Consider the following 16,286-nt stretch of genomic DNA (forward strand, 5'->3'; position numbering starts at 1 on the left):
TTAACATTGAGTACAGATTTAAGTGTCAGGAAGTCATTTCCGAAAGTATTTGTATGGCGTGCAGCCATGTATGGAAGTGAAACATGGACGATAACTAGTTTGGACAAGAAGAGAACAGAAGCTTTCGAAATGTGGTGCTGCAGAAGAATGCTGAAGATTAGATGGGTAGATCACATAGCTAATGAGGAGGTATTGAATAGAATTAGAGAGAAGGGAAGTTTGTGGCACAACTTGACTAGAAGAAGGGATCGGTTGGTAGGACATGTTCTGAGGCATCAAGGGATCACCAATTTAGTACTGGAGGGCAGCGTGGAGGGTAAAAACCGTAAAGGGAGACCAAGAGATGAATACACCAAGCAGATTCAGAAGGATGTAGGTCACAGTAGGTACTGGGAGATGAAGAAGCTTGCACAGGATAGAGTAGCATGGAGAGCTGCATCAAACCAGTCTCAGGACTGAAGACCACAACAACAACAACAACGATGTTCATCTTATATCCTCCTTTCAAGAAACTGTTCATTTCGTTCAGCTACCTTTTCAGGTCCTTTGCTGTCTCTGACAGAATTACAATGTCATTGGCGAATCTTGAAGTTTTTATTTCTTCTCCATGGATTTTAATTCCTACTCTGAATTCTTCTTTTGTTTCCTTTACTGCTTGCTCAATATACAGATTGAATAACATTGGGGAGAGGCTACAACCCTGCCTCACTCCCTTCCCAACAACTGCTTCCCTTTCATGCCCCTCGACTCTTATAACTGCCATCTGGTTTCTGTGCAAATTGTAAATAGCCTTTCGCTCTCTTTATTTTACCCCTGCCACCTTCAGAATTTGAAAGAGAGTATTCCAGTTAAAATTGTCAAAAGCTTTCTCTAAGTCTACAAATGCTAGAAATGTAGGCTTGCCTTTCCTTAATCTATTTTCTGAGGTAAGTCGTAGGGTCAGTATTGCCTCATGTGTTTCAACATTTCTACAGAATCCAAACTGATCTTCCCCATGGTCAGCTTCTACCAGTTTTTCCATTGATCTGTAAAGAATTCGTGTTAGTATTTTGCAGCCGTGGATTATTAAACTGACAGTTTGGTAATTTTCACATATTTCAACACCTGCTTTCTTTGGGATTGGAATTATTATATTCTTCTTGAAGTCTGAGGGTATTTCATCTGTCTCATACATTTTGCTCACCAGATGGTAGAGTTTTGTCAGGACTGGCTCTCCAAAGGCTGTCAGTAGTTCTAATGGAATGATGTCTACTCCCGGGGCCTTGTTTCGACTCAGGTCTTTCAGTGCTCTGTCAAACTCTTCACGCAGTATCATATCTCCCATTTCATTTTCATCTACATCCTCTTCCATTTCCATAATATTGTCCTCAAGAACTTCGCCCTTGTATAGACCCTCTATATACTCCTTCCACCTTTCTGCTTTCCCTTCTTTACTTAGAACTAGGTTTCCATCTGAGCTCTTGATATTCATACAAGTTGCTCTCTTTTCTCCAAAGGTCTCTTTAATTTTCCTGTAGGCAGTATCTATCTTACCCCTAGTGATATACACCTCTACAGCCTTACATTTGTCCTCCAGCCATCCCTGCTTCGCCATTTTGCACTTTCTGTCGATCTCATTTTTGAGACGTTTGTATTTCTTTTTGTCTGCTCCATTTACTGCATTTTTGTATTTTCTTCTTTCATCAATTAAATTCAGTTTCTCTTCTGTTACCCAAGAATTTCTATTAGCCCTCATCTTTTTACCTACTTGATCCTCTCTTGCCTTCACTATTTCATCTCTCAAAACTACCCATTCTCCTTCTACTGTATTTCTTTCTCCCATTCTTGTCAATCATTCCCTAATGGGCACCTCTGGTTCTGTCAGTTTATCCAGGTCCCATCTCCTTAAATTCCCACCTTTTTGCAGTTTCTTCAGTTTTAATCTACAGTTCATTACCAACAGACTGTGGTCAGAGTCCACATCTGCCCCTGGAAATGCCTTACAATTTAAAACCTGGTTCCTAAATCTCTGTCTTACCATCATATAATCTATCTGAAACATTCCAGTATCTCCAGGCTTCTTCCATGTATACAATCTTCGTTCATGATTCTTGAACCAAGTGTTAGCTATGATTAAGTTATGCTCTGTGCAAAATTCTACCAGGCGGCTTCCTCTTTCATTCGTTACTACCATTCCATATTCACCTACTATGTTTCCTTCTCTTCCTTTTCCTACTATCAAATTCCAGTCACTCATGACTATTAAATTTTCATCTTCCTTCACTCTCTGAATAATTTCTTTTATCTCATCATACATTTCATCAATCTCTTCATCATCTGCAGAGATAATTGGCATATAAACTTGTACTTCAGTGGTAGGCGTGGGCTTCGTATCTATCTTGGCCACAATAATGTGTTTACTATGCTGTTTGTAGTAACTGACCTGCATTCCTATTTTTTTATTCATTATTAAACCTGCTCCTGTATTACCCCAATTTGATTTTGTATTTATAACCCTGTATTCACCTGATCAGAAGTCTTGTTCCTCCTGCCACCGAACTTCACTAATCCCCACTATATCTAACTGTAACCTATCCATTTCCCTTGTTAAATTTTCTAACCTACCTGCCTGATTAAGGGATCTGACAATTCCACGCTCCGACCCGTAGAATGCCAGTTTTCTTTCTCCTGATAATAATGTCCTCCTGAGTAGTCCCCGTCCAGGGATCAGAATGGGGGACTATTTTACCTCAGGAATATTTTACCCACGAGGACGCCATCATAATTTAACCATACAGTAAAGCTGTATGCCCTCAGGAAAAATTATGGCTGTAGTTTCCCCTTGCTTTCAGCCATTCGCAGTTCCAGCACAGCAAGGCCGTTTTGGTTAGTGTTAGAAGGCCAGATCATTCAATCATCCAGACTGTTGCCCCTGCAACTACTGATAAGGCTGCTGCTCCTCTTCAAGAACCACACATTTGTCTGACCTCTCAACAGATACCCCTCCATTGTGGTTGTAACTATGCTACAGCTATCTGCATTACTGAGGCATGCAGGCCTCCCCACCAACGGCTAGGTCCATGGTTCATGAGGCAGGGGGGGGGGGGGACATTACTTAACAATGATAAAAAAAGTTTATGTGGACAGTAACAAATAAGGCCAGAAAACAAACATTTAAAATAACAGATTCAACTAACCACAATAAAAAGCATGCACCTTATGTATACAATTACAATTAACAGCTTTGGATATATGCTATTCCCAAGTTGCTAAAGTGAAACAATTTTACCTGAAATGCATTAGTTTCATCATTGTTATTAACTTCCCTTCTGCTTCCACACATGTTTCAGCAAAATCATCAAACATGTTGACTTTATTGACACAATCCATGCACAGTTGTTTTGGAAGTGGATCTGTGATCTTAACCTGAAACAGTTTTCTATGAGAACAGTTTTAGTAATTCCATCAAAATAATTATTTATTTTACTCATATTTGTTTACAAATCTTACAATATTCCTTTTTTACTGGTTAATGCAATACAAATTATATGGTACACTAATTACGGCCAAGGCATCAAATAACCTGTCTGAGAAGCACATACATTTTAGCTGTCATACAATTAAGAATGTCCTCAACCTGCTGAAGAAACAATTATCTACGAGTACCCTTGTTGCTGGTACAGCAAAAGCACATGTGTCCAGTGTATACTCATGTGAAACAACAAAAAATGAAATAATTTCCATAAGCATTTGAAGATAAATGCAAACACCACAAGATATATTACAAATACACATCATTACTATAAAAAATAATTTAAAAAAGAAAACTCTATAAAATGTGTACCGGCACATGATTCAACTACAAATCTTTAGATTACGTCATCCTAACAGCTAGCTGAAGGTGTTTGTTCAACCTTACATCACTCCAGATTAATACCCAGATATTTCATGGTTATGGTTGATTTTGGTGCTTGACTAGGAGAGATGTGATCAAACAATATTAGGTCTTTCAATTTATTTACACACAATATTTTCAGTTAATAATGTTATGGGGCATGATCACCTGATATTTCTGTGGTACTTTACGTGGTATAACATAAGCTGATGCACTGAACTTCGTGAATGTTACATTATCTTTGAGTATTTTGTAATTATTCAGCCTTCAGCTTCACTGTTGCAAATACATTCGTTTGTGTTTCTACCCATAACTAACCTTCACCTTCAATGAGGTCTCTCCTTATGAAGCAGCCTTGCCCATGACTGAAATCAATATCATTAAGGCCACAGGATATCCAGTCTAGCATGCTACACACACTTCTAAACATAAAATATGCTTAAAATGTATCTGCTTCATCAATATTATTCTTCATACATATTTAGTGTGCAACCACAGTGAAGGTACACACAGCTAATGTTTCGTTTATATCTTGCAGTGGTCTTTTTAAGATTGTTAATGGTGCACAAATACTCGGGCTAAAGAAAATCACTGTGTTGAGTAATTATTTATAAGACATACAGCTTCAAGATAAAATATTTAGTGGTGGTTAGGCAAAAGAAAAGTAATTATGAAGTCTAGGCATATAATTCTGAGTAACACTGATTACTAAAACCTCACCATTTACAATATAGCCACCCTGTCATCTCCTCATAGATTTTAGGAGATAAATTTTCAACTCATTGACTGAAGATAACCAACACTATCTTCAATTAGGACTTAAGCAATGACTCCTACAAAAATTTCAGTTCTTTCTATGAATCACACATTCTGTTCCACGAGAGAGAGAGAAAGAGAGAGAGAGAGAGAGAGAGAGAGAGAGAGAGGAGACCATTCATCACTGTTTTGATCACAGTAGATGGAACTAAACTATCATGGAGCACAGATGAATTAGTGGCCCTGGAGGCAGTTTTCTGAACAGACTGGAGTTAGTGTAAGGAGCACAGCAGCACCTTCATAGCCCACAAATCATCAGTGGCCTTTGTGTGTGTGCGGTGATGAAGAGCAAGACTATCTTTTAGAACATAAGTTATCAGTAGCAAATTGTGTGTAAATCAAAGAATATTGTATAATAGGGACCAACCAAATAAGGCAGTGCTGCTCTTAAGAAACCAACCTAATATTTGAGAGGTGGGTATGGTCTGTCCAGCCATCTTGATCTGGGTTTTCTGTGGCTTTCGTAAATCACTTCAGGCAAATTCCAGGATGGTTCCTTCATGAATATCATGGTTAACCATCTGTCCTACCCTTATAGAGCACACTTGTGTATTCTATGTATCTCTTATATTTTGAGCTATTGATTTTTATTGTATTACCATGACAATTCCTATATCACTATGAGATAATTATTATATAAATAAAAATATATATTATATGTGGTGTCTGTTCTGTCAGACATATCCAAAAGAACACCATTTTGAACTTGCAGTCACTATGAATGAAGACACAAAGGAATTAAAGAAATTAGCTGCCAATGGACACTGCAGGAACATTCAGTGATATATGTAGATACTGTCTGCAAAGAGTGTTGTGAATAAAACTAGTTTTAAAGAAATAGTGAATCAAAACACACATCTGATGCTGCAATTTTACTGGATGCCATTCTTAGCAGAAGCTAGTTTTACATGCATCTAAATGTCTATGACATATATCTCCTGAATTATGTGTCAGACAATGATAATGTTTTGCAAGTACATTCAGTGGTATATGTGGATCACCATAATCATCATCAGTTTTCTGCATGTCCTTTGCCTCTCCATTTTCTGTGATCCATTGCTTCCTTCTTAAGGCTGCTGTACGTTGTGCTGTCCATCACGTCATCCAGTATCTGAAATCTCTTCCTTCACCACTTCCTTTTCCCTTCTACATAACCTTCTCAAACTGTTTTTATCAGTCCATCATTCTTTCTTAATATATGCCCAGTCCAATTTCTTTTTCTCCTTTTTATTGCATCTAGTAACTGTCTTTTCTCTCCCACTCTTCTCAGTACCTCTTAATTTGTTACTCTGCCCATCCAACTTATTCTTTCCATCCTCCGCCATGTCCACACCTCAAAAGCCTCTAGCCTTTCTCTGTCTTTCTTCCTCGAAGTCCATGTTTCAGCGCCATACAGAAGAACACTCCATAAAAGACATTTATTTTATGAGTCTCTTCCTGAGTTCTCTGTCCAGACTGCTGCAGAAAATTCTCTCTCTCTTTTTTTTTTTTTTTATATAAAATGCCTCTTTTGCCATTGCTACCCTTGTTTTAATTTCTGTGGTGCACTTCCAGTTGATGTCTATCCTGCTTCCAAGATACTTAAAATTTTGCACCTGTTATAATATTTCTCCATTCAGTATAATTTTTAGTTCTTTATTTCCTAGTGCCAATACTTTTGTTTTCTTCCTGGTAATTTTCATTCTATAATTTTTTCTGTTAGCTTCAATGGTGTCCACTAAATCCTGTAATTCTTTTTCCCCTGTGGCTAGAAGCACCATGTCACCAGCAAACCTCAAACACCCTATTCTTCTTCCTCCGATTTCTACTCCTTTGTCATCTAATGAGCATTGGTCAATCATATTTTCCAAGTAGAGGTTGAAAAGGTTAGGTGATAGACAGCATCCTTGTCTTACTCCTTTTCCTACTCTGAACCAGTTTGTACTTTCTCCTCTCATTTAACTGAGGCTTTTTGATTAAGATATAGTGAGTTTACGAGCCTTCTGGTTTTCCAGACCACTCTCTTTTTCCCTCATTATAGTCGCCAGCTTGTCCCAAACCACATTGTCAAATGCCTTTTCTAGATCGATGAAACACATATATAGGTCCCTTCCTTCTTTAATAAACGTTTCTCCAAAGATTCGTAGGAGCCCTATTGCACCTCTGGCGCCCGTATTCCATCTAAAGCCAAACTGCTCCTCACCAAGATTCTCTTCCATTACTTTTTCAAGTCTCTTATTAATTATTCTTAACATCACTTTTGGCTGCATGTGAAATGAGGCTGATTGTCCTGTGCCCACTGTATTTCTTGATTCCTTGTTTTTTTGTTAATGGTATCACTCCTACTATTAGAAAGTCCTCAGGCCATTCATCACTGTCATATGTTTTATTACATAACCTCAATATTTCTCTTATTCCATCTTGGTTCAAGCATTTTAATATTTCTCCTGGTATCGTATCTGTACCTACCGCTTTGCCATTTTCATTGCAGCTATGGCAGACTTTACTTCTTCCATTACTATGGTTGGTCCCTTCTCGTCATCATTTACACTCTTGAGTGATTCAAGTTCCAGAGTTTCTGGTTTGCGATCTGTGTCATATAGCTCTTTTACATATTCTTCCCCTCTCTGGAGGACACCATCATGATCATTGTACACTACTTCTTTGTCTTTAATCAAAATTTCCATAATAGCACTTCCTGCTCTGTTTTGATCCCATCTCATAATCTTTACTCTGTTGTATAGTAAGTCATATCTTCCCTTCCTGTCCAGTTCTTCAATTGCATCACATTCCTCTTTTAGCCATTTTTTTCCTAGCCTGCTCTGTTTCTCTTCGCAGTTCATTATTTAATCTTCAGTACATCTTTCTTGCATCTTCAGTGTTCATGTTTTTAAATTTTCTTCTCTCCTCCATCTTGGCAAATCCTTTCTTGTGTGGATACTGTCTGTGAACTGTGTTACAAATAGAGTTGGTAGTAAGGAAGTAATAAACTAGAACATCATGTCTAATACTGAAATTTTACTGCATGGACAGCGAAAATGTAGTAAGTATTAAATCTTTTTCCTTTCATCACGTTATGGTGGGTGTCAGAGAGAGAAAGTTTTGTAAAAGTTTGAAATTATGTGTAAAGTTCGCTGGACATCACTAAGTGCTCTCATTCTCATATACAAGATGAATAAAGGCCGGGTATTTGTGTGCTGTCTCTTATGCCACCTTAAGACAAACACACAATTCCTAATTCCTGACTGCAATACTTGACATACTGTGTTAAACTGTAAACATAAGGTTATAACCTCCGAACAAGTAGATTATTATGGCATTGTAAATATTTATATTCAGCCAATAATTATGCAAATATTCAAAATCAAATTTCTGTTGCCCTTGGAAGCTATTAATAGGCAACCTGCGACTGATACTGGGTTTCAGATTTTGTTCCAGGTTTCGGGTTAGTTGCTTAGTATTATAGATGTGGTAGACATGTTTCAGTGTCAAGTACACATTTACACTCCATGAAGTTGCAGGATGATGTTGACATCTTGCCATGATATTTTGGCTAACAGCTATTCACTTATCTTCAAGTGAAGTGGAGTTGCTGGTGCACATCACTAAGTTTATACCAAAAATAGGTGTGGGGGTGCGTGCGCTGAAGTTACTGTGTTATAAGTGCCCTCATTGGATTTAGCACATTCTTCAAATATTGCTTCATTTGTGATTCACATCTGCATGCGTAATGGTGATATTGCTTACACTTTCTCTGTCAGAATGTGGGCTCATGGAGCTAAAATTTAGATGTTAAATTAATGCAATTAATTGTCACTAGACATTTCATTAGGTGCAAAATATTAAAGAAATCACTGGGTCTCCATGCTTTATCCAGTTGAAAACAGCCATCATGATTAGTACGATCTTGTGCCAAAGGTATTTCCACAGTGTCCTTATTAACTGAATCCCACAAGGATCTCATTGCAGTCATTTCTTTTCCGTGATACAATACTCCATACAATGTCTAGTGGAGATACAATTCTTGGCTATGTATGACTTACTGGGCTGCGAAGGTGAGCATGGAGATGGTTTTCAACATACCCTTCATGTTCTGTGTCTATGGTCGGATCGATGCAGTCTTTGCATAGGGGCTTGACATTCTGTAGACTCCAGCCTCTGGCAATCCCAGATACCCTTAAACGAACCAAGAACAGCACAGGTCCTCATAAGTGCCTGGAAGATTACTGTAACATAATATTTTTTCCTCTAGCAATGCACTGGTGATACTTTTTGGATTGTGGCTCCATAGTACATAAGAGTTGTCATGATTTTTGCAGCATCTGAATTCAGTCCACAAGAATACACAACTTATGATGGAAGTGGAGAAGGGCAGCTGTCTGCTGTGTCTATGTCTCATCTAAATCTAAATGATTGATCTGCAATTCACAATTAAGTGCCTGGCAGAGGGTTCATCAAACCACCTTCAAACAATTTTTTAACATTGTATTCTTCAACAGAGCACAGGAAAACTGAACACTTAAATCTTTCTGTGTGAGCTCTGACTTCTCTTATTTTATTATCCTGATCATTTCTTCCTATGTAGATGGGCACCAACAGAATATTTATGAATTCGGAGAAGAAAGCTAGTGATTAAAATTTCATGAGGAGATCCTGTTGCAATGAAAAATGCCCTGGTTTTAATGATTGCCACCCCAATTCATGTATCATATCTGTGTCACTGCCCCCCCCCCCTCCACTTCATAATAATACAAAACAAGCTGCCCTTCTTTGAATTTTTTCGATCTCCTCCATAATCACCCTTCTTTGAACTTTTTCGATGTCCTCTGTCAATCCCATCTGATGCACATCGCACACTGCACAGCAATACTGCAGAAGAGGATGGATAAGTGAAGCATAGGCAGTCTTTTCTAGGTGTTCTGCCAATAAATCACAGTATTTGTTCCCTTTCTCACAACATTATCTATGTGATTGTTCCAATTTAATATACTTGTAAGTACTTAGCTGAATTCACAGACTTTAGATTTGTTCCTTTTAGTACTCATATGGATTACTTTACACTTTTCATTATTTGGAGTCAATTGCCACTTTCACACACACACACACACACACACACACACACACACACACACAGGTATCTTGCCTAAATCATTTAGCTATTGGTTTTAATCATCTGATGACTTTACTAGATGGCAGATGACAGCATCACCTAGAAACAATCTAAGACGGCTGTTCAGATTGTCTCCTAAACAGTTTATGTTGATTAGGAACAGCAGAGAGCCTGTAACACTTTCCTGAGGAACAATGTCAGATATTACTTCTGTTTTACTTGATGACTTTCTATGAATTGTGACCTTTCCAGCAAGAAATCATGAATCAGGTCACACAACTGAGACAATGCTCTGTAGGCACGCAATCTGATTAGAAGTTGCTTGTGAGGAATGGTGTCAAAAGCCATCTGGAAATCTAAAAATATGGAATCAATTTGATATCCCCTGTCAATAGCACTCATTACTTCATGATAATAAAGAGCTACTCATGTTCCGCAAGAACACTATTTTCTGAATCTGTGTTATTTGTCAATAAACTGTTTTATTTGATGTAATTCATAATCTTTGAACACATTACAGTATTTATAACACTCATTGGGGTCTGTAATTGTACGGATTACTATTTCCTTTCTTGAGTACCGATGTGACTTATGCAACTTTCCAGTCTTTAGATATGGATTTTTCAACTAGCAAGCTGTTGTATATGACTGATAAGTATGGAGCTGCTGGACATCTTGATCAGCAGGAAAGCAGACCAATCACTTTAGCTTTCTGTTAGTCCACTCAACTCATACAGACCTTTTTTTGAAAGCATCTGGCTGCCACCACCCTCCATAACCTAATGGGGACTCCTTGAACATTGGTGCACCAAGTACATGTTGTCTGATGGAGGCAGCCTTGCAAAGCAGCTGGAACACTCACAATCTGGGTTTGAAAATAATGGATTTTCTCCACATCACATCAGTGGAACTTTAAAGTGGAAACGTGACCACTCGAAAGATCAAGAGGGGAAATAGCTGTTCAAGTCCAGAATGTTCCTTTGACATGTTGGCAATACTTTGTTGAAATTAGACAGAACCATAAAGAAACATCATGTTAAAGTAATTTCCTGGCCACTTACAAAGACCTGTGTTATTCTTAGTTCAGTGAGGTGGAAGGCCAGAGTCTACAGAATACCATGCCAGGGTGGCAAAGCCTACTTTGTCAGACCACATGCATCATACATGAAAGATGCCGTGAACATGATCATCACACCTACCTTTCACAGCCCAATAAGTCAGCCAAAGTCGAGCACTGTATCTACACAGGAACATTGTATGGATTATTCTGCCACAGAAATCTGGGCCCAGACAAGATCCTTCTGGAATACAATTATTAAAGAATCTGTGGAAATGTGTGTGGCACAATATTTTATGATGGCTTTCAAATTGATGAGGTGTGGCACCCAGTGATTTCTTTAATATCATCAGAAAGAAAACATTTTGCCTAATGGCAGGTCTAGTGACAATTAATTACATTAATATGACATCTGAATTTCAGCTTTTCAAGCCTGTACTCCAAATGTGGGCTTATATGCACTATCACTACTATGCATGTATCTGCGCACCACAGATGGAGTAATATTTAAAGAGTGTGCTAAACGTGACAGAGGGAATTCATCCAGTTCAATTCAATTCAATTTATTGCTCATAACACGTAATTTTACATGCATTTCCATTTTCAACTAAGAATAAAGTTTTTACAATTAAAATTTTTTTGTTTACACTATTTCTTATTACATGTTAATTCACGATAAATTCAAGTTATAAGGGCATTTTTGGATAAGACATTGCTTGACTCGCTTTTTAAAAGTATCTCCTGTCACTATCTTAACTTCATTTGGTAACAAGTTATTAAAAACAGCTCCTTTGACGTAGGTGCTTTTCGCTGTTAATGTTAATCTTCTGTTAACCATATGAAAACCTTTTCTATTCCTTGTTTCAGGGTTGTGAATATCCATGTTTCTTTTTGTGATCTTAGTGTTTTCTTTCACTAGCATTATAATTTCTAGTATATACATGGCATAAACTGTGAGAGTATTGCATCTAATGAATAGGGGTTTGCAAGAAGTTCCTGGTTTTACTTTTGCTATGATCCTCAAGGCTCACTTCTGCAGTATGAAAACTCTTTTCCTATTAGTTTGGCATGTCCCACCCCACAGTACTATTCCATAAGACAAGAAAGGATGCATTAATCCATAATATACAGTCCTTAGGGTTCCAGAATTAAGATATGGTGATAATATTCTTAATACATATAGACTGTTTTTTTTTTCCCCCCCCCCGTAGTCAGCTTGCTGCTTCCATGAAAGTCGATCATAATTGCATAAACCCAAGAATTTACGAACTGTACAGGTTTTTGGTAGAATTTCATCAATCACAGTACTTTGTCTATTGGGACCACTTGGTTTGAAATGAGTAATATTAGTTTTTTCTATGTTTATTTTTCGGTTCTCTCTTTCAAAGTGAGCTCTTGCCCTTTCAATAAAGTTATGTATCTCTTCAAATAGGTTGGGCTCATTGTCTGCATAGCAGACACCATGTATCATCTGCATACATAGTGATCAACTGCTTATTGTCAAGAGAACTTGGGAAATCATTTACATAGCATATGAATAGGACTGGACCCATAATAGAGCCCTGAGGAACACCAAAATGTATATTTCTTATACTTGACCTTCTCCTCTCCAGTATTTCTCCATTAGAGTACATAATCTCTGTGCACTGTTGTCTACCCTTTAAATATTTTTCTACTAATTGCACGAGTTTTCCAGTGACATCACTCTTTGCAGTTTTTGATAAGAGCACATCACGATGTACTCTATCAAAAGCCCTTGAGAGGTTCAGGAATACTCCTGCTGTTTGGGATTTTTCATTTTTTTTCAAGTACATTATGGACAAATAGTACTGCTGCTGACATGGTACTTTGACCTCTTCCGAAGCCATGCTGGAAATCACTTAATATGTTAGCATTGTTGTATGTTCCAAGATTTTTAAAAAATACATTATTTTCTCTATAAGTCTGCTGAAAGTTGAGATTAGGGCAATGGGTCTGTAGTTCTGTACATGCTTTATTTACCCCTTTTTGTGTATTGGTTTCACTACAGATAGTTGCAACTTGTCAGGGAACACACCGTCTTCGAGAACACAGTTTATTAGATGAACTAGTGATTTCATTAGTTCATGTTTACATTTCTTCAGCAGATATGGAGAAATTTCATCAAATACTGCAGATTTTTTTGTTTCCGAGGTTATCAGTGAGCTGCAGAATGTCACATGTGCTTACTGTGGGTAGTGTACTGCAGTTCTGTTTGTTACAGGTCTCAAATGAGTGCTGTATATCCTGTTTCATAGAAACATCATCTTTGACAGTATCTATGAAGTAATTATAAAAATATTGCTGACTAGAAGAGGATCAGAGATATCTTCATTATTCACAGTTAATTGTACATTATTAATTTTAGTTTCTGTTTCATTCTTTCTGATTTTATTTACAACTGACCAGCAAATCTTTGAAACGTTATCTGAACCTTGTATCTGTTGGCTGATTCTTTCTGCTATTAATCTCATGACTTCTTTGTGGTACTGCTTGTAGAGATCTTTAGGTAACTCTGAGTTAGTCAGTTCGTGTAAAATATACATGTTTTCCATTTTTTCTTTCAGATCTTTTTTTTTTTTTTTTTAAAAAGTCTAATGGCACAGGTTTTGATTTTGAAGGATGATTTTTCTGGATACTCAATTTTTTTTAATGGCATGGCCCTATTTAGTTGCTCAATCATAATTTCTGTGAACATGTTCCATTTATTGTTGATCCCAATGGTAGTCATAACTGATTCCCATGATTCCTGGCTTAAAATGTGTCTTAGTGTAACAATGTTGTTTGCAGATAATATTAGCCTGTGCTCATACATTTTTTCTTGGTTTGAATTTGTTATTACATTTTAACATGAGTGCCTGACCTAAAAAATCTGAGAAGTGACCATTTATTATATCTGAGATGATGGGGTTATAATTTGTGATAACATGATCAATTGAACTAGTATGTGTGTTAGCTAGTCTGGTGGGTACTGGTCCAAGAAGATCTTTAGCCCCCATAAGACAGGATACAATCTGTGAAACATTTGCTTTCCTGACCATCATATAAAGTGCTGATGTTCAGATCTCCCTGTACGACAAGATTTACACTTCTACAGCCTGACATTAATTTACTTAAACTCCATCAAGTGCTTCCAGAAAAACATCGAAGTTTACACAGGGGGATCTATACACACCTATGACATAGAAAGGAACAGGGCAAAATGTGATTTTAAGAATTGCAAGTTCAAAATCTTTGTCAACACAGAAATTGTTCCCCCATAGCACTTTTTCCGTGATGGTTATTTTCTTTAGTAGATCACAACATCACCACCTTTATTGTGTGTTCTGCAGTAGAACGTAGCTAGGTTGTAGCCTTCTAATTTGCAATAATGAATGTAGTTCACTGTTTTCTGGTGTTCTGTAACTATTACTACATGTGGAGATAGACTTGTGATAAATGATTCAAAAGCATCTATTTTGTATCCTAAACCCTGTACATTATAATGCAAAAGTGTCCACATTCTCATGTGGACTGATGTCTGCTTGGGGCACATATGAAACACATACACTTGCATCTGGTGCTGCGCTGGCGGAAGGTTTTATTGTCCTAAAAAAACATCGCTCTTGTCCTGTCAATGTATTGTTTTACTAACCTGGCATTTCATGGTTGATTCTCCCAAGTATTCATTATTTTTGTCTTTGAGAGGGATGGTCTCTGTAGCACAACACTGCACATTCAATTTGCTGGTCACTATTTCTTGGATTAATTTTATAACTAAGTCCTTCCCTAGTCTGTTGAGATGTAAGCCACAGGATGTGTGGAATCTTCTCCCTACACAGCTTATGTCCACAAGTGCAACATTTTTCAATCTCGTGCATACATTTAGGATTTGTTTGTTTGCGCTTTGTACTTCTTTATTAAAACACGACCAGACTGGCGAGTCATGTCGATGTGGAACAGAGAAGACGATCACGTTTGAACTTCTCAGCTCATGTAGCCTTCTTTTAAGTGAGATCACTAGCTCTTTCATTTCATTTTTTGCTACATCATTTTTTCCCACTAAAAACATTAAACAGTCATTATTTGTTGTTGCTGTTTTAATGTCATGGTTCACGGAAGTCACTGCCTGAAATTTTGCACCTGATTTCTAGTTATTTTGTAGCTGCTTCTAAACTGAAACTCAGCTGCTATGTTCCGTCCTTGACTATCTGCAAATAGGTTTACTTTACACTTTTTTGCTGGTTGATGATAACTGTTTTTAGGCCTACTGGTACTTGGATGTTGCGTGGTGCCACTGTTTGTTTTGTCTTTTTGTTCATATTAGTCGACAATCCAACTTGAGGGACACTTGATTTTGATTGTGGTTGAAAGTGACTCTGTCGTTCGTGACTTTGTTTCTGATGTCCTTTCTCTTTCCATGTGGTTCAATGTAGCTTGTTGAGATATCACAGTCTACAGTTGAGAGCACTTCAAAAAGGTTCTCATGCACAAAGATTGTGTCACTGGTACTTTCACCGTTTACATGATTTTGCAGTTTTTGCATACTGTTTTTGTAAGTGACTTTAATCCACTTTTCGCTAGCAGGCATGATACTTTGCGGAACTTGTCGAGTACTCGGCTCACTTTTTCCAAGCTGAAAATTCGAGATATCCACTTTCAGAGCACTTATTATAAATTGTAAGCTGGACACACATTTATTTAACTTCATAATTTCGTCTTTATAATTTGCATAAGCCTCCTTTTTAACGGCAAAATTAACTCTTTTCCGCAGAGAAACATGTTGCACTTTGACACTGGCAGCCATATTGAATACAGTAGCAATATATGTGCATGTGCCTCCATTCCAATACCTGTTATGAACTTAGCAACATGCACCAGCAATCTCCAGTATAAAACACTCACCGAAGATGGGAAGCTGCAAACCCAAAACTTCATGGAATATTCATTGTGCCTGGAAAACTTCATGAATCACAAACATTTACATTGTTAGCCACCGTGCAATACAGGAGCAAATGTTTTGTCATGGACTACATAGTGATACGACTACAAACATTAGCCTTGCTCTAATTTTGTTTGGCACTTGCCATGTAACACATGGTGTTCAACAAACAGAAATGCACAGAAGCACCAGTTTTTGGGTACCAATATCTTTTTACCAATTGGACTGCAATAATAAAAAACAGTAGGACGGCTTTAATTAACACTGTTATTATTATATTTGAAATGTTACAATTAACTGTTAAATGAAGTTTAAATTTACATTTCAGATTGTGTGCATGTCCAAAAGACAAATATGTAGGCTTCAGCATCTCAGATGGGAGATACAACACCTGGAATGCGTTATGAGGAGGAATGGATACTCCATCAATTGCGTAAGAAGTGTCATGAACCTAACACAGGGTGAAGTGACACATTGGAAGATGAAACGTCAGGTATAGCCTCAGTACCAT

General features: G+C 37.5%; 1 protein-coding gene across 5 annotated transcripts in view; it reads right to left on the reverse strand.

The window, feature by feature from the left end:
- Positions 1–16,286, reverse strand: part of LOC126188863 (zinc finger protein 345-like) — a 113,847-nt gene that overhangs the window by 22,392 nt on the left and 75,169 nt on the right. For 4 of the 5 annotated variants that reach the window (XM_049930510.1, XM_049930507.1, XM_049930509.1 and 1 more), the window contains one exon: positions 3,269–3,405. In XM_049930510.1, coding sequence (XP_049786467.1) covers positions 3,269–3,405 — 137 coding nt within the window. Of the gene's footprint in view, positions 1–3,268; positions 3,419–16,286 lie in introns of all 5 variants that reach the window. The other variant, XM_049930511.1, reaches the window with a different exon arrangement.

This window comes from Schistocerca cancellata, chromosome 5, assembly GCF_023864275.1.
Source record: "Schistocerca cancellata isolate TAMUIC-IGC-003103 chromosome 5, iqSchCanc2.1, whole genome shotgun sequence".
NCBI classification, from domain to species: domain Eukaryota; kingdom Metazoa; phylum Arthropoda; class Insecta; order Orthoptera; family Acrididae; genus Schistocerca; species Schistocerca cancellata.